Source organism: Rousettus aegyptiacus, unplaced genomic scaffold (assembly GCF_014176215.1).
Source record: "Rousettus aegyptiacus isolate mRouAeg1 unplaced genomic scaffold, mRouAeg1.p scaffold_m13_p_4, whole genome shotgun sequence".
Taxonomy (NCBI): domain Eukaryota; kingdom Metazoa; phylum Chordata; class Mammalia; order Chiroptera; family Pteropodidae; genus Rousettus; species Rousettus aegyptiacus.
In genome coordinates this window covers 95,770,500-95,790,738 of record NW_023416307.1, presented here as the reverse complement: position 1 = coordinate 95,790,738, position 20,239 = coordinate 95,770,500, and the positions used below count along the sequence as shown (strand labels likewise).

Below are 20,239 nucleotides of genomic sequence, written 5' to 3'. Positions count from 1 at the left end.
TAGGTCCTTCATATATTTTATTAGATTTATTCCTAGGTATTTTATTCTTTTTGTTGCAATTGAAAAAGGAATTATTTTTTACAATTCTTTTTCTGACAATTCATTATTAGAGTATTAGAATGCTATGGATTTTTAAACATTGATTTTGTAACCAGAGATTTCACTGTATTTGCTTATCGTTTCTAGTAGTGTTCTTGTGGAGTTTTTTAGGGTTTTTATATAGAGAGAATCACGTCATCCGCAAATAGTGACAGTTTGAATTCTTCGTTTCTTATTTGGATACTTTTTATATCTTTCTCTTGTTTGATTGTACTCGCTAGGACTTCCAATGTTATATTGAATAACAGTGGTGATAGTGGACAGCTTTGCCTTGTTCCTGATCTTAGAGAGAAGGTTTTTAGTTTTTCATCATTAAGTATAATGTTGGCTGAGGGTTTGTCATATATGGCCTTTATTATATTAAGGTACTTTCCTTCTAAACTGATTTTGTTAAGTGTTTCATCATAAATGGATGCTGTATCCTGTTGAAGGCTTTTTCTGCATCTGTTAATATGATCAAATGATTCTTATTTTTTAATTTTTTTATGTGATGTATCACATTAATCAATTTGCGTATGTTGAACCATCTGTTTCTTTGGGATGAAGCCCACTTATTTGTGGTATATAATCTTTTTAATATGTTGCTGTATTCAGTTCACTAGTATCTTATTTAGGATTTTTGCATCTGTATTCATGAGAGATATTGGTCTGTAGTTTTCTTTTTGTGTGTTATCTTTACCAGATTTTGGTATCAGAGTAATACTGGCCTCATAATGTAAGTTGGGAAGTATTGCCTCCCCTTCTATTTTTTTGGAAGAGTTTGAGGAGTAAAGGAATTAGATCTTCTTTGGTAGAATTCACTGGTGAAGCCGTCTGGCCATGGACTTTTACTTTCTGGTAGGTTTTTGATAATTGTCTCAATTTCCATACTGCTGATCAATCTATTAAGATTTTTCAGTTTTTCTTGATTCAGTCTAGGAAGATTGTAGTTTTCTAAGTACTGGTCCATTTCTTCTGGGTTATTAAATTTGGTTTTATATACTTTTGGATAGTATTCTTGCATGATCCTTTGTATTTCCTGTGATGTCGGTCGTAATTTCCTCTCTTTCATTACTGATTTTGTTTATTTGTACTCTTTCATTTTTTTTCTTTAGTAAGTCTAGCCAGGGGCTTTTCAATTTTGTTAATATTCTCAAAAAAACAGCTCATTGTTGCATTTATTTTTTTCTATTTTTTTATTTCATTAATTTCTGCTCTAATTTTGATTATTTCTTTTCTTCTGCTAATGTTAGGCTTCATTTGTATGTCTTTTTCTAGTTTTTTAGATAAAGTATTAGGTTGTTTATTTAGGCTTGTTCTTGTTTTTGAAGATAGTCCTGTAATGATATGAACTTTCCTCTTATTACCACTTTTGTCATGTCCCAAAAGTTTTGATATGTTGTACTATCCTTATCATTTGTTTCTATGTATTTCTTGAGCTCTCTTTTTATTTCTACTCCTACCTAGTTATTCATCAGTAGCATGTCATTTAATCTCCAAGTATTTCTGGTTCTTCTCACTTTCTTTTCACAGTTGATCTTTAATTCCAAAGCATTATGATCAGAGAATATGGTTGGTATGACTTTAACCCTCTTATATTTGTTGAGGCTATCTCTCTTTCCCAGTATGTGGTTGATTCTTGAGAATGTTCCATGTGCACTAGAGAAGAATATAAGCAGCTGTTTTGGGATGGAAGGCTCTGTAAATGTCAATTATGTCCAATTGGTCTAATGTGTCATTTAAGGATGTTATTTCCTTATTGATTTTCTGTTTGGATGATCTGTCCATATCTGACAGTGGGTTATATAGGACCCCTACTATGACAGTGTTTTGGTCTGTTTCTCCCTTTAGTTCTGTTAGTGTTTTACATACATCAGGGCTCCCTTATTGGGAGCGTAGATATTAATAAGTGTTATGTCTTGGTGCATGATTCCCTTTATCATCATGAAGTGTCCCTCAGTATCTTTCTTTACCTTTTTTATTCTGAAGTCTATTTCATCTGATATTAATACTACTACTCTCATTTTTCTCTGAATTTCATTTGCTTGAAATATTATTTTCTACCCTTTCACTTTGAGTCTATATTTGTCTTTGGAGCTGAGATGTGTCTCCTGGAGGAAGCATATGGTTGGGTTTTGTTTTTTGATCCATTCTGAAATTTTGTGACTTTTTTTTGGTGAGTTCGGAACATTTACATTTAGGGTGATTATTGAAATATCTGGTCTTTTTATAGCCATTTTATCTTTTGCTTTCTGGTAGCTTGGTATTTCCATTGCTTTCCTGTCCTTGTGTTTTTGTTTCCTTTACTTTGGTTGGCTTTTGTGGATTTTCCCTTTGGTTTTTCTTATTTTATGTTATATACTTCAGTTTTGAATCTTTTGTGTGTTGTTACCATTAGGAATATGTAAAGGATAGTTCTATATTTATACAGCTGTCAATTTTTTTCTGCATGTGCCTTGTCTCCTTTCCCCTTTGCAAATTTGGATCTTTGAATCCTCTTCTGTCATTATTATCTCAATTTATCTCTATGTATGCTGAATATTCATTACTATCTTGCTATAGCAATTCTCTCTTATTATTTAAGCTTGTAATGCCCTGTTTTAATAAGGGTTGCAATCCTCTACTTCTGTTTGCTAGATTATCACTTTACTCCTAATTATGTATTTTTTTGTTGTTGTTATTTTATTTTAGGTGAGCTGACCCCTTCAGTATTTCCTATAGTACAGACCTCATAGTGGAGAATTCCCTCAATTTCTGTATGTCTAGAAAAGTCTTGATTTCTCCTTCATATCCAAAGAAGAGCTTAGCTGGATACATTATTCTGGGCTGGTAGTTCCTTTCACTTAATAGTTTAAATATTTGATTCCATTTCTTTCTGGCTTGTTTGCACTGAGAAGTTGGACAATAATATAATGGGTTTTCCTTTATAAGTTATTGTTTTCTTCTCCCTGGCTGTCATGAGAATTCTGTCTTTGGCATTGATTTTTGATAATTTGAATGCAACGTGTCTTGGTTAAGACCTTTTTGGGTTGAGATAATGGGTGTTCTGTTGACTTCTGAATTTTAAGCTCTAGCTCATTCCTTAAATTTAGGAAATTCTCATCCGCTATTTATTGAAAATGCTTTCTAGTCCCTGCTTTTTTTCTTCACCTTTGAGAGTGCCCATTATTCTTATATTTCCTCTCCTGATGGTATCAGTTCTTGAATTTCTCTCTCCGTATTTTTCTTTCTTCGGGTTATTTCTTCTTCCATCTGCTTTAATTCGAGATTTCTATCTTTGATATCATTGATCCTTTCCTCCATTTGGTTGACTCTATTTCCCATGCTTGCTTTTTCATTTTTCATGTCTTGCAGTCTTTATCTTCAGACATTCTATTTGTTTTTTTCATTTTTTTGTTGTTGTTTTTTTAGGGTTTCCTAAATAACTCATTCTGCTCATCTAGTAGTTTTTCAATTCCTGAAATTGTTGATATGATTTGTTTCAGAACTCAGTGTTTTCAGAAGTACTATTCTAAATTCTCTGTCATTTAAGTTTATATTTTTATGTCTGTAAGCTTATTTTCTGGAGATTTTTCTCTTCTTTCTGAGAGGATTTGTGACCTTGTTTGATCATAGCTTTTAATGGACTCTTTCTCTGCCTGGGCATTAATGGAAATGTATTCTGTTTTTCTTTTTTTTTTTTTTTTTTCCCAGAATGAAGATTTATTATATAAAGTTCTCTCTTTAGCCTGCTGCAAGAGGGTGCTTTTCTTTTGGTTTCCAGTAGGTGGCATCTAAGCCTCTTGGATCCCTGCTTTATATAAAGCCTTAATAATGCCTTTTTATTTGCTTATAGATATTTAATCACAATCACTACCCTCAGTTTCAGTCCCTTTCAGTTGCATTTGCTCAGATTACCCTGGGTTCTGTGGTGTTTAGTCTCAGAGGGTATGGGGGAGAGGCCCTCTAGATTGGGATCTGGGGGCTGCAGCTCAGCCTCAGTTTTGCAACCATAACTGGTAAAATTCAACTTTTTTTTTTTTTTCTGCTATCTTGCTTCTCCACTTTCTGCCCGGATGACTGAGCCCTGCTGTTGTGGAGACGGTTAGGAAGAAGAGTAGGAGTCTGGAAATGCTTTTACTAACATGGATAAAGGAGAGGGGATGAATGGCAATGCTAGCATCCCCCACTCCTATCTCCATGGTTTTTTATTAAGTTCTACAATAATGCTGGCTTTGTAGTTAAGCAATTGTTACTCTAAGGTCAGTAGATATTAGCTGGATATAAACTACAGCTAGCTTCCGGATCCGGTCTCAAAGCCACCTCTGTGTTCTCAGCTATCTCCTAAGTATCTTTTCTAGTTCTTGTCACTGTGTTATCCTTGTCCCTAGAGCAAGACGTCCCAGAATAGGTCAGGCGTGTGCGCCCTCCCTGCAATGTGTCCTTGTGTAAGTCCACATGTGCTTCTGATGACAGTGTTGCTCCAAGCACTAGACATCCCACCAGAACTGCAGGTGTTTCTCACAACATATCCCCCTTTTCTTTGTGCTGAATTTTATTCAGCATCACTGAGAATACAGCGGCCTGAGTCTTTCTTAGTCTTTGGCTTCCTGAGAATCTCTTCCAGACAAAGCAAAGAAAAACAAGTAACAAACAAATTACAATCCAAGAAATGATAGATGAGTTCAATAACACATGAATTAGTGGAATAGAATGCAAGTCTTCAATACTATTGACCATGCTTTGTAGTACTGCGATCCCCTGTAATTCAGGAAGATGTTTTTGAAAAGTGTCAGTAATATGTGTTTGAAAATCTGCAATTAAACCTGAAGCGTTACCATACTCTAAAATATGCTGTCTTACTTTATCCCATTCAAACATATTTTCATTATACAATACGGGAGTTATACAAAAAGAAGTAGTATTCCAATCACATTTAAGTTGCACACGTTTCTGCAAACTAACAATTTGATCTCCTAACAATATAACTGCTTGCTGTAAATCTGCTACTTGACTTTGCAATACAGAGTCAATTTGTCTTTGAGAAGTCCATAACTGTTGAGCATCCCAATGCTAGGTTCTAACATAATCAGCAGTCTGTACAGATTCATGCAGAGCCACTCCAACTGTGGTAGCAGCAGCAGTTAACAGTGATGATACCCTTAACAGCCATGATCAGCATGCCAAGGAATCTTTTAGCTCTTCTTTTAACATGGTCCATCAGTTGCTGCAATATCATAGTGGCAGGAAGTCCTGCCAGGGTTGAGACAATCTAACCGGCATCCATACTCTAGTTCTAGCTCTAAGAATATATAAGCTTTCATATGACTTGTTAAAAGGAATAGAAGAGTTAATACAAGTGTAAAAAGAACAATATTTACATGAAACATAACCTAAAGTTTCATTCTACCCCACCTTGCCCTTCATAATGATATAGAGGAGCCGGACACAGGCTCGAGCAAAGTGAGTATCATTCTGATGAAAGGTGATATGAGAAAAACTCCCAGATTGAACTATGTAACCATTCTGGGCATGCATGGGAAATAAAGCAGCTCCTAACTTCCAAATATGATTCTGTATCCCGTGATGGGGTAGTTAAGGAGATGGGGGGGCGGGGGGAGGGACCCTCCATCATGCCAGATGATTGTGTTATTACTAGTTCCGTCTGAAAAAAACACTTACTGAACCATTCTCTATCTTTCGGTGCCACCACAAATTTACTTTTCCTCCCTTTGCTCGGGCGGAGCCAGAAGGACTCCAATCAATTTCTCTTCCATAAGAAGTATTAACTAAAACCCGAGCTTGTTCAGCTCGATACTGAGTCCACTGAACCCAATGTTCAAGCGTCTGAACTTTCAGAGTGGCACACCACAGCAAATCTGGTGGAGAGGTGTCATCCATAGGTTCTGTAACATTTTTAAATCCTACCATACTTAACAAAAATAAGTGACCTACTTCAGCATTCTTTTCAGAAGTCTGCAAAATAGTCAACCACGCTTGAGCACCTAGCTGTAAACAGTGCTCTCCAGCTCCCATGCAAATTGGCATCCCTTCTGTTCCCACTGTATAGTTCTCAATCACTCTCCCTTATTCTTCAGGCTTGAGAGGCCCTCTAGTATCATAAGGTCTAGGCATCCAGTTAGAATCATTAACATAAACTACCACGAAAGCATCTTCCCATCCCACTGCCTTATTTAAAGGAGGACTGGGCACATACACCCAATATGAATAATTTCCTGTCTCAGCTTGTACCCCACTTACCTGTGCTATAATCAGGGCTGTCATTGCAAGGAATAGAGAAATTGGAGTTATCTCCTGACCCGACTCAGTGACAACCCGCCGCTTCTCTCTGCTCCCAGAGCCTGACATTCTTGGCTGGGACCCAAAGCTTCTCTGTTCCTGTAGAGATAGAAGCAAAACCTCGGCCCCATTTCAGTACCTCAGCAGGCACCCAATCCCCTGTTAGATCCTTGTAGTATACTGGCTGCTGCAAAGGCTCACTGGCCTGTTTCACCCAGTGCTGATGAGCTGCTGTTCTACCTTGTTCATCTTGATTTAAAAAATTTAAAGTGTATAAAGCTCTATTAAGCCTTTGTCTCGGGGTATTCCATTTTCCCCCTTTTTGTTTTGTAAGCTTATCCTTCTTTGAAATGTTGCAGGAGACACCCTAAGGGTGTCTTCTGTGAACTCCGGTTTCCCGCCATCGCTTGCGCAGAGAACACAAAACAGACACTCAGACAAGGACAATTACTGGGGTGTAGGTGGGCCCAGAGAAGTTCACCACCTACCACTTAGACAAGACTAAAGACAATAAACAGAACCTGACAACAGGGCACAGGAAGCGGCATCCTGCAGCCTGGCCATGGTCCAGGAGAGATGACTGCGTCCAGTTTCTCTACGGACACCTGGTGACCAGTCAACAGACACAGGAACAGAAGGGTACCTTAAAAAGCACTGAATTTTGTAATTTAGTCGTTACTTTTCTCACCTCTAATACAAAATTATGTTATTTGCACTGTTAAACATGCTAAAATGTTCTAAGTTTTAGACTAATTAATCAATAAAAGAAACAGAAAATCATTAATAGTTTTTAAATTTCAAGTTAGAGGAATAAACTTTACCACACAATAATGAAACTTGAGCAATGCAAGTTTGTAACTACAGGAGTGTCTTTCAAAAATACAATATTCAAAATTCCTTTTCCACAAATGGTGTTAGTTCTCAAGGATTACTCAATGCAGTGGGCCCTTCTAAAATAGAGAATAAGTTAGTTAAAGCATATGTGGGGATACTGAGGGAAGGACAGAGCTAATTTATAATGCCTAATAATTTTTGGAAATCATTAAGAGTTTTGAGAACATCCTGTCTAATTTCTATCTTTTGAAGAGTAATGTTCTATTGCAAAATTTTATACCCTATATATTGATAAGGAACAGAATCTTGTCTTTTCTCCAGAGCTATCTTGAGCCCATACTTTTCCAGAGTAGTTTTTCCAAATGAAAACATATATTCTAATATTTCTTTATTTCATGCCCCCCCAAAATATCATCCATGTAGTGATACACAAGTCCCTGAGGGAACTTTTCCCTTACTTCTTGCAAAGGCATATTCACAAATGCTTGGCACATAATAGGACTATTAAGCATGCCTTGGCGTAACACTTTCCATTGATATCGCTGAGTAGGCTGAGCATTATTTAAAGTAAGAATAGTGAACACAAACTTTTTTCTATCCTGAGGCTGTAAAGGAATAGTATAAAAACAATCTTTTAAATCTATAATCTTTAAAAACCAATTTCTGGGAATTAATGTGGGAATAGGGAGTCCTGATTGTAAAGCTCCCGTAGGCTGAATAACAGCATTAATTCTTCTTAGATCTGTTAACTGACTTCTTTTTTATAACAAATACTGGTGAATTCTATGGAGAAGAGGAGGGTTCAATATGATTACTGGCCAATTGTATGTCTACTAGTTGCTGTAACACTTCTAATTTTTCTTTTGTTAGAGGCCTGTTCCCTACCAGGGGGTTTTCTGTACACTACTTTTCCTTCTCCCTTATTCCCTCTCCTGCAGTCTTTTCGAAAGTGCCCTAGTTTTCCATATCATTTCATATGAGATAACATTTCATACGAGAACTTTGAAACCCTTTCTGTAAAGCTCCTGCTAACAAATTAGCTTGATGTGTCAAAGAGCCAACATCTTGACAAGCTTTAATATATTCTTCCAAAGGTGCCTCTTGGGCTTTCAGGGGCCTCAAAGCCTTTTGACACTCTGCATTTGCATTTTCATAAGCTAGAGATTCTAATAGTAACTCTTGGACTTCAGGAAGAGCCACCGCCCTAACAATGGCCACACGTAGCTAAGACAAAAAATCAGTGTAACTCTCCCCAGGACCCTGCATAATTTTAGTGAATGACTGAGGATGCTTACCAGGTGGCTCCGCTCAAGACCAAGCTCTTAACACTATTAATTTCACTTGTAACAAGGTTTCTTCAGTGGAATAACATTGTTGCTCAATGGTGGTAAAGTTCCCTGTACCTGTCAGCTCTTCAAGAGTAGCCCCTGGAGGCTTTCGTGCTACGTTTCTACGAGCCACCTGTTGGGCTTCCTCTCTCCACCAGGTTTTCATTTGCAAATAAGGACCTGGTTCTAACACAGTTTTTATAATAGCTTCCCAATCTGACACTAACAATTGTCATTCTGTGGCTATATTGTTTAAAAGACCTGTCACATAAGTGGACTGCATACCATATTGATTGATAGATTCCTTAAGTATCCTCAAAAATTTATGTTCCAATGGGGTATATTGTACATTGATGCCCCCTGAGGAAATTGAGCATTAGGGGGAAATGCCTGTTTCACTATAGGGAACCCCAGCAGCTGAGGAGTAGCTGTCTGTCTAGGAAGATTTCCTCAACTACTCTTCATCCATTATTTCCTTAGCCAAATCAGGTGAAAGGGGGAAAGTAAATGAAACAGGACCAGCAACTGAAGGCTCGGCCCTAAATAAATATTTACAGGTGTTGTAGAGGGCTTTCTAGGTTCTTGAAAATATCCTCTAGTTGGCCCTAATTGCAGCTGCTTTAACCTCTGCCAAAAGAACCTGATATCACTCTTTACTAGGAGGAATGCGGCCTGCACATTCCTCTTCAGATGAGAACTCAGTAGATTCCTCTCGCTCTATTTCTATAGGAGTTTTATAAACAGATTCAGGTTCTTCTTGGCATGTTGCCAAGTCAGTTGCAGCACCCTCAGAGTCAGATAGCAGAGGCTGTAAAGCCTGAGAAATTAAAGTGCATAAAGATTAAACAAAAACAGGGATAGGATCCCCCTGTTGATAAGCTCTTTACAAAACTCTTATAACTTGTTTCCACACTTTAGCATTTAATTGGGATTTTCCTTCTGGCTTGAACCAGTAGCACTGTTTACCTATATACAAAAACAATTCATGAAATTGACTTTTCTTCACATATACTAGTTCCCTATGATAAAACTATGCCGAAAGTATCACTTACTCTGAGTGAACCTGCCCCTTTCGGTTTCCAGTGTAATCTGGAAATGTGCTAAAAAAAAAAAAAAAAAAACAAAAAAAACAAACTATGCTAAAAAAAAAAAAAACTATGCCAAAAGTACCGCTTACTCTGAGTGGATATGCCCCTTTTGGTGCTAAAAAAAACTATGCCAAAGGTATCGCTTACCGTGAGCAGACTTACCCCTTCTGTTTCCAGTGTGCTCTGGAAATGTGCTACAAAACTACTATGCCGAAGGTATCGCTTACCGTGAACAGACTTACCCCTTCAGTTTCTAGCGTACTTCCGCACTCTCTTCTTCGTGCCCCACGTTGGGAATCAATTGTTGTGGAGATGGTTAGGAAGAAGAGTCGGAGTCTGGAAATGCTTTTACTAACATGGATAAGGGAGAGGGAATGAATGGCAATGCTAGCATCCCCCACCCCTGTCTCCATGGCTTTACATTAAGTTCTACAATAATGCTGGCTTTGTAGTTAAGCAATTGTTACTCTAAGGTCAGTAGATATTAACTGGATATAAACTACAGCTAGCTGCCGGATCCGGTCTCAAAGCCACCTCTGTGTTCTCAGCTATCTCCTAAGTATCTTTTCTAGTTCTTGTTACTGTGTTATCCTTATCTCTAGAGCAAGACGTCCCAGAATAGGTCGGGCATTTGCACCCTCCCTGCAATGTGTTCTTGAATGTAAGTCTACATCTGTTAGGTCAGGTGTGTGCGCCTTCTCTGCAATGTGTCCTTGTGTAAGTCCACATGTGCTGCTGATGACGGTGTTGCTCCAACCACTAGGCATCCCACCAGAACTGCAGGTGTTTCTCACAATACCCTGCCGCCAGACATTCGGAGCTCACAGCTTTCCCAGTCAGGGCTGTTCAGGAAATTCGCCGTTCCTTCTCTCCTCCCCCTCTTCTTATAGGTAGCTTCGATGGCTGTGAGAGGCAGCTTCTTTATTTCTCCCAGTCTACCACCTGACCCGGGGTTTTGACCTGTGGTAGGTCTTATGTACAGATCCCATGCTCAGACATGCTAGTGTGCATTTTGGGTGTTTTTCGTTGATTTTTAGACGTTCAGCTTATTATTTCAAGGGGAGAGATCTGGAGACATCTTTCTCTCTGCTATGTGTCCGAGACTTTCTGGCCAACTGTGTTTTGAGGTATCTCCACTGCTCCTATGGACTTTACCAGTATGAGTGTGGCAAAGGAGGCAAGTTAATGATTTGGGGGTCATCTCTCCTTTCAGCAATGGCTATCAGCACTACTGCCCTGTTTAAGGTGTCTCTGCTTTCTCTACTATGCTCTGCCATGATGGGATGGTAGGAAGGAAGATACCTTTTCCTGGGGAGACAGTACTTCTGTTGCTCATATGCTTCAGGTTGTAGTGTGAGGGTTATAGTTTGATTTCTCCATTGTTACTGAATTTGCTAGAGCTGCAGTGGGTGACAAGCTCCTTGTTTTTCATCCTGTTCTATTTTCCCTACTTATTTCAATATACCCACTTTTATGTGTACCAATGCTAGATTTTTCAGATGTGTTTGTATTGAGCCAGGGATCCTTTGCTGAGTTATAGTTTTCTGACTTGCAAATTTAAGGAGAGAAACAAAGAAGTTTTTTCATTCTGCCACAAAGCTGACATTCTTGTGAGGTCTTTTGTTAGGTTCAGTCCAAAGCTGCCAACTGATTAATTTCCCTTGTCTCTTTCTCTCACCCTCTAGCCTTATGTAATTTAATTTAGGAAAGAATTTTTTCTTTTCTCAGTTTACAGAGCATGTCAGCCTGATTACTTTCCTCTGAAGTATATAATTCAGGTGAATTCAACAATGGTGATTAACTTCTGACCCTTCTCCAAACCCCACTAGAAATTCTTACCATGGAGGAGTGGACCTAAATATTTCTAATAGAACTTACTTTTATTTACTATACTTTTACAGGTCAGTAAAAGTTAGTTATTAGAGATTAGTTTCTCCAATATCCTTCTCTCCTTTATCTTTAGCTAAAGCCTGTACTTAAGTTAAACTTTAAGTCACCTCTGAGAGTTACCTGTTTTTTCCTATATATGCATGAAGTAGATGTTTTAAATTTGTTTGTTTTTCTTTTGTTAACCTGTCTTTTGTTACAGAGTTCGCACATAAGAATTTAGAAGAGTAGAGGAAAAATAATTTTTCACCTAAAACTGGATACTATAGCCCAGTCAAGTAAAGACATAAGACTGATCATCGCAACAATCTTCTTGCCATATTTTGTATCACACTACATTAGTAGTACAAGTTCAATGCTGGGCCTACACCCTGTGGGTTACAGTTTCAATCAGTGGAACAAATCTGGAACAAAAACTTATTTGGTATTTATCATGTACTAGGTGTATGAAAGAAAAAAATTTTTTCCTTTACTCTTCTAAGCTCTTGGCCAAAACACGCCTGCAATAAAAGACAGATTAACAAGAGAAAAACAAGCAGAAGTGTAATAACATGTATATCTTATTTTACATGGAAGATACCGAGGAAAATGGAATAAAACACCCTGAAATAGCTCAAGCCACCACCTTAAATACCATCTCAGGCTAAAGACAAAAGAAAGATATTGAGGATGGAGGTAAGGGTCAGTTAATGGAAGATATCCAGAAAAACACAGTAAGTAAGTGTAAGTTGTCATTCTGACTTAAGTCTGTAACTTCTCTATTGATAAGAGTGTCTTGTGATTTAGAGTATCCTTCTCTTCCTGGTACAGAGAAGGAGACATTTACAAATGGAGATTTCCCTTATAAATGGGAATTTTCCTTAAAAAAGAGTAACTTTTACTCTGTTCAGAGGTACTCCTGTGTCTGTAGTTATTTTTTTTAAAGCATCTTAAAAACAATCTTTAGGCCAAAGAGACACATTTCAAGGTAGCATAGCTATCTTTCATAGGCATTTTAAAAAGTATATTACAACTAGTTAATTATTTAAGTAACACCTTTACATAAGTTTCTTTAGTTGCCTCATTTCACATACTGAAGCACAGAGAGGTTAATCAATTTTCCATAAAAGCAGAGCCAAGATTAAATCCAGAATCTGGCTGAAGAGTGAATGCACTTACCACTATGCCATTCTGTTCTTTGTGAGTCCAGATGAATTTCACTTTCTTTAGAAATAGAATTTCTCTTGAGGTCAAAGAAATATTAATTTCCTATTGTCACTAGTGGAGCAATCTGAAATCCATCATTACCCTGGTAGTACTGATGGGGTTTTTGGTTCTTTTCACTGATGCAGTCAAGAATTAAAGATCAATGAGATTGAGAAAAAGTGAGATTTATTAAAGGACATTTCAATAAAGAAATGAGTTTGCTTAAAGTACACTCCAAGGGAGGAGTGGGTTATGGCAAAGAGGGCTGTAACAGTGTAGAATTGAGGAAATAAACTTTATACTGTGACTGTGATGGGTGTTTATAAGGGTAGTGCTAAATAATTGGCACTTGAGGTCTTTTTTTTGACATTTGGCTATTATATAATTTTCTACTTACTATGCATGTGGTTACCCAGAATTCAGTCCATTATAATTAGATTCATAAACTTCTGGGCAAAGGCATGATATTGTACTGATGGTATAATGAGACTATGTCATGAGAAAGTTAGTGTAGGACTGGAGGTTTTCAAAAGGAAATAACGTGAACATGAACAGAAGGAATTATTGAAGGCCACCACTTCATCAAATGTGTCTGTACTGAGAGCATCATTCTTAGTGGCTAATTGCATTGGTAAAGCTAAGAAGCCCTTTATTATAGATGAAGATCCTGCCTGCTGGATTAAGCTGGCTGGTATTTTATTACTTTTTACTTTTTTGTTCCTCAGGCTGGAAGGCTAATCTATAACCATAGCATGGGTGTTTCAGGGAGGTCTTTGGGCAGGGACTTTATTCCACAGTCACTCATGTCTATTTATCTTCCTAACAATCATCCATCTTATGATGAAATTTAAAAATATTTTCTTAATTGTTAAACTCACATAGTACAGCATAGTGTTGGTTCAGTGTGGTACAATAGGGGCCGCAGCTCCCAGGCCATGTACAGGGCCTGTGAGGAACCCGGCCACACAGCAGGAGGTGAGTGGGAGTTGGGCGAACAAAGCTTCATCTGTATTGCAGCCACCCCTCAGTGCTAGTATCATTACCTCAGCTCCACCTCAAATCATTAGGCATTAGATTCTAATAGGAGTATGAACACCATTGCGAACTCCACACGTGAGGGATCTAGGTTGTGTGCTCCTTATGAGAATTGAATGCCTAATGATCTGAGGTGGAGCTGAGGCAATGATGTTAGCTCTGGGGAATGGCTACAAATATAGATTAACATTAACAGAGAGGTTTGACTGCATAGAGACCATAATAAATCAATTGCTTTCAGACTTATATCAAAACCTTATCAATGAGTGGCAAGTGACAATTAAGCTGCATCTGGTAGAGGGTTTTTAGTGGCAAGTGAGTTGATTTACTTCAATTGTACAGCTGCGGCTTGTGGCAGGCTTTAAGTCAGAATCTGACACTTATTTTAGTCTGTGTGTTGCCTGCCCATTATTTCATTTACCACTTCTATCTGCTCCACTTTCCTGCACTGTGTACTTGTCTCAGTTGAAGTTTTGGTAAGCTCACAAGCTAACCCTAGACAAAAAGAGTAAAAAACATCACTGAAGGGCATCTTTGAAAAGGGGGAAAGGCCCAATGATGAGACAGCCAAAGACTCTAAGATTGCCAAAAAGCTGTATTTAAAAGAAAATACCAAGTGCTCTACATAAGTTACAGGTTCATTGCTACAGGTGATTCACATTCTCTAATGTATAACATGTGACGACTGACTATCTGATGAAGCTAGGAAACCTTCAAGACTGCTTTACCACATGGAGACCAAGCACCCTGCAATAAAAGACAAGCCTTTGGAGGTTTTTAAAAGGAAATAATGTGAACATGAACAGAAGGAATTATTGAAGGCCACCACTTCATCAAATGTGTCTTTACTGAGAGCATCATTCTTAGTGGCTAATTGCATTGGTAAAGCTAAGAAGCCCTTTATTATAGATGAAGATCCTGCCTGCTGCTCAGGACATTTGTCATGAACTTTTAGGAGAGGCTTCAGTTCAAAAGGTAGCACGTGTTCCTCTCTTGGCTGACATCATAACTAGACAAACTGGGAAAATAGCAAAGGACATTGAGGCACAATCGTTAGAGAGGATCAACCATATTAAAGTATATGCCCTTTACTCATGTTTGCTCACACAGCTCTGTGAGGAGATGGACACAGAGCACACACATTTTCTCTTATATACAGAAGTGAGACGGCTTTCTACAGGTAGATCACTGGCCAGAGTTTTTGAGTTATGAGAGCCGCTCCAGAGATTTCTTTTAGAAAAACAGTCACCACTGTAGCACATTTCGGAAACTCAGAATGGGTCACAAAATTTGCTTACTTGTATGACATATTCAGCCTGCTTAACCAACTCAATCTGCCACTTCAGGGTAGAATGACAACTGTGTTCAAATCAGCTGCATTCAAAGCCAAACTGGAATTATGGGGGCAGCAAGTGAACATTGGGATTTTTGACATGTTCAAACATTAGTATAGATTTTGAAAGAGACTGAACCAGGGCCTTCTTTCTCCAAGCTGGTGCATGATCACCTATCTCAGCTTTCAAAAGAGTTTGAGCATTACTTCCCAACCACGAAAGACCCCAGAACTGAGAAGGAATAGATTTGCGACCCATTTGTGAATAAGCCAGGTGAATTGGCTTTGTCCATATTAGATCAACTGCTTGAGATCACAAATGATGGTGGCCTTAAAAATCATGTTTAAGACAACTTCAAAGCTCCATATGTTCTGGATTAAAGTCCTGAGATTGCCACAAAAGCACTGAAAACCTGCTTCTATTTCCAACTTTTTATCTTTGTGAAGCAGGGTTTTTAGCAGCGACAGCAACCAAAATGAGACTACAGAGTAGACTGGACATGAGCAACATACTTCAGGTGTTACTGTCTCCCATTGCCCCCAGATGGGACCATCTAGTTACAGAAAAACAAGCTCAGGACTCCCACTAATTCTGAATTATGGTGAATTATATAATTATTTCATATATATTACAATATAATAATAATAGAAATAGAGTGCACAATAAATGTAATGAGCATGAATCATCCCAAAAACACATTCCCCCCCCCCCCACTCCCCTATGGTCCCTGGAAAAACTGTCTTCTGCAAAACCAGTCCCTGGTGACAAAAAGTTTGGAGACCTCTGCTATACAGAGCATCTTACCCATTTTACCACTTTAACTCTCAAATTCTATTCAGTACAGCTTTTCAGAGTTTGGTGATATTTTATGAACCTTCATTACTGGGTCAAGATCAGGATTTGTCACTTGTTACCTTTGGTCCAGCAGTCTTATAGTCACGAGATACTATTCTCTAGCTTCATTTCTAACTAAGCTAATTTAACTTAATTAAATTAGAAGCTGGCATCATTAACCACATTTTCGGTCACCATCCTAGATAACAACTCTCCTCTGCCCATCACATAAAAGATCTTATCGCTCTAGAGACCTGGTAAACCAGATTAGAGAATGGTGTCCATGAGTTGGTTAGAAGGGGCACCTCTAACAAAGGTTTAATAAATTAATGAAGTTTCAAGAAGCAAATAACAAAACAAAACAAATGGATACAAACAAACAAACAAAAAAACAAGATGAGAATCTAAATTGAGAAAAGAGAAAGGAAATTGTGGGAAATAAGAATTAACAAAAGGAAATAAAATACTGCTCAGCTAAAATGTTGTTTGCAAAATAGCTACATTAGTGAAGCATGTAAAAATGAAGGTCGATGGTATGAAAAGGTATTTGGTTTTTGTGAGAAACAAAGTCTTTAAACTGTCATTCATAGAAACTGAGAAACACATAGAAACTAAATTCCCAAACACTCAGGGTCTGTCTTTTTCGTTTCTCTGTCTCTAAGAGGAGACCATATGTGTCTATGAAGCATTGTTCCTTCTCTAATAAACTTTCCTTTTGTCTCTAACTCTGACGTGCGTTTGAATTCTATCCTATGCTCAATAAAGACCTCTACCTCTTGTTGTAGGACTTGAGGCCCTACTCAGCAGGGGAATCACCTTGTCTTGTATCACTATGATAGAATTCCCCATAATGAGCATTCTCCTGAAACTGCAACAAATAACAAACTCAGCTTTTTAGTTATAGGTACATTGTCGATGGTCTTTGGCAGAAAGAAATTGACATTGATTTAAAACAAAATGTAGAATAGGCCGAAACCAAGGAGTGAGCCTGTGAAACAACAATGGAGACTTCGCTATTACTGCCATTAAGCCTTAAATCATAACTTTGGCCATGGTAATTTAACCTAATACATATCCATCTGACAATACAATTACTCATTTCACTTCTTTCTATTTTCTTCTCAAGGATATCAGCAGAGGCTTTCTCAAATTAACTCTTAGATCATTTATATAATATCTATGGCTTTGCCCTGATAAATTTTTTTTTCACTTTTAAATTGTTTGATCTGTGTGTTTACAAATGGGGGGAAAAGGTGATTAAGGGGTTTGGCTTACTAGTTTTTATTAAACTCATGTCAATACTTAACTTCTTTCTGACCTGTTATTCAATATGATGTCTGTTCCTTGTTTGCCTAGTTTATTTTTATTTAAAGTATTTTGAGTTTCTAATTTCCTCATCCATTTAGATTTTAATTCCCTTATTAATATATTCATGCTGTTCTTTCAATTCAATTATTTTTCAAGTAAAATTACTTGTTGAAAGGTCTCTTTTTGTCTTGTTAAGTCTACATTTATTATAATCAGTGGAGCTAAAATTCCTAATAAATTTAATAATCTGATTTTTACAAAGAATCCTTAATAATTAACCTTAGTAATCTTTCTTTTGCCAAAATTAACTCATTAGATGCTTAAGAATTAATTAGTTCTAAAGCTAACTATGAAAAGGTCAAAGGGTATATACAGGTACAATGGAAGTAGCAACTCTGGAAAACGATGACCATCCTTAGAGGTGAGGAAACAAAGGTAAAATGTTGGCATTATTATAGCCTAGAGGCTTAGGGGAGGGATCAGTGAAATTGAGACTCAGACTTCTGCAGAGGGAGTGCTGGCAGACCAGTGCTGGTGTCGCTGAAAGAGTACATTGAGGTGGGTTCTGCAAGGGAGGGAAAAATTGCAAACTGGATTCAGATTCTGCCCCTGGAAGGAGCTGCCTCTACTCGGCTGAAAAGCATTGTTGGCATGTTGCTCACAGGAACAGGAAATAGATACAAGCGCACAAAAAAAAAGAACATTCCTTCTCCTTCCTCTAGCCTTGTGTGTCCTCCCTGAGTCCTCATTGCCAGAGCCCAACAGGTAGCAGCAGCTGGCAAAGCAGAAATGTGGTCTGCAGAGTTTCAGCCCCAGCACCAAACAAGGAGTATAGAGAATGGGTTTGAAACTGAGAAACAATAGCTTCATAACTCAAACTCTCTTAAAGGCTTATACCAGGATTTTTTGTTTTCAATTAAATCCTTCACTTTTTCTTCTTTGTACATGTCCCATCACTCATGAATTTTTTAACCGCTTTCACTAATGCCCAGGATACATTTAGCTATCCGCAATCAAAATCATGATATCTAAGGTTACATGGTCACTCTTTCCTCATGCCCTTTTGTCTCCTTTTACCAAGTTTTCCTTGTATATCATAATCAAACACAGATGGAAACTTCATTGTTTTTTGTTCTTTCTGAAATATGTCACTGTATATTTCCACAGGATGACCTATGTACTCATAAATCTGTTTATCTCCTCCTTATTCTACCTCCATAACATATATTTTGCAACCTTAATGGTTTACATCTTTTGAATATGCACAGAATGTGCTAATGAAAATTGGCTAGCTTTTTCCCCTAGCAATAAATTAAAAATCCCTTGATCCTGTCTCTTCACAAAAAAATAAATTTCTGTCTTTATATTCAATTATTATTTGCTGTAATTTTCTGACATTAAAGCCATCTCCTTTCTTTCAAACTTTGATTAAATATCCAGCCTTTTTTATTATATGTTCTCCTCCCCTAAGTCATATACTTTTTTTTTCTAATTCAGTTTCTATGTTCATTCTATTGTTTGTATCTTCTCTGCATAAGTTCCACCTACATGACTCCTATTATTTCTATTGTGCTGGGTCTTCTATTAAAATTTCCAGATGCTCTCTACCACATTTCCTTTCTTCCTCTGTGGACTTCAGACAATATAACTTCATAACTCAACATTCTGTCTCCTTAGGCAAGAACTGTCTTCTCCTTGCTGTATTCTGGCTGCCCTTTCCTGTGTCACCTCAGTACTTTGTTTTCATTCTCACTATTCTCAATCTTATCACCACTTGACCCTTCTTCCCCATCTTTTCATTCTCATCGTTGGCTTTCATATGCACTGGCTAAAATTCTTTTCTTTTGCAAAAAAAGTTTAAAAGTTTGTGGCAGTTGGAAAATCTCATCATCTCTTTTCCATAGCTATTACACAGGTGGATTCCCCAGTATAAATCTAAGCTGGTTTGCTATATACTGGAATTGGTAAAATAATGCAAAATTAGAAATAAAATTAAACAAATTCTGCATTATGCAAGAAAATAAAATCAGCCCAAAGTTCTCATGTAACATAGATATGCTTTCTCCTAACACAATCCAAAATAAGTCAAATATCTCTGATGATCTAAATTTAATGCCAAACTCCCCAATTCCCAGGGTTTGGATTACTGTCTATACTGTACTATTATAAAGCCCTTTGGTTTTACTCTATTTGAATTAAGAAGTATAGTACTTTGTATTTTCCAAGAACTTTCAAATATTTGATTAGTACGATATTCTGTAATCTAAGCAGAAAAAAAATATTATTTCTATGTCGCAGAAAGAAAAACTGGAAAAAATGTTAAACGCTGTTCAAGGCTAAAAATAAGTGGTAAAACTAGCACTTAAATTTATCTCTTCTGTGTATACTCCCTTTAGACTTCAAAACGGAGTTTCAGCATCTCCATTACATATGTCTTGTTAGCAAGATCCCTAACAATTTGAGAAACAAATTGACACTTAAAATAAAATTTCCCATTAGACATTGTTATAAAACCCTGTTACAAATTTTTCTGGAAAGCTATTTGGCAATGAATATCAAATATCATGAATATTTTCTCTCTTTAATCTCACTAGTCTACTTTCACGAATTCATTTTAAGAGAATAATCTGAAATAGAAAAATAATTCATGTACTGAAGAGATAATTATAACTGGAATCAAACTACATGCCAATAAGAGTAGAGGTTAAATAAATACAGTAAATCCACAAAATGGAATTATAAACAGCTGTCAAAATATAGCCCATTGTAATTTACATTACCATGAAAAAGTATTATTCTATAAATATTAATTGAACAGGACAGGATTCAAATCTATATGTAAATTATGATCACAACTACCATATATATAGCCTTGTCAAATACGTCTTTTCATTTTACATTTAGTGATCATTTTTTTTATAGAAACAACAGAAGTGTCCTACAATAGATGACTGGATAAAGAAGATGTGGTACATATACACAACAGAACATTACTCAGTCATAAGAAGAGATGAAATGCTGCCATTTGTGACAACACGGATGGACCTCA

The 20,239-nt window shown here is 37.2% G+C and overlaps 1 protein-coding gene across 1 annotated transcript; it reads right to left on the bottom strand.

Moving 5' to 3' along the window:
* Positions 1–5,712: 5,712 nt before the first annotated feature.
* Positions 5,713–10,374, bottom strand: LOC107508268 (endogenous retrovirus group K member 25 Env polyprotein). Its single transcript, XM_036219667.1, is given in 3 exon segments — positions 5,713–6,456; positions 9,850–9,919; positions 10,190–10,374. Coding segments are annotated over 3 exon segments (999 nt in total).
* Between the last annotated feature and the right edge of the window lie 9,865 nt (positions 10,375–20,239).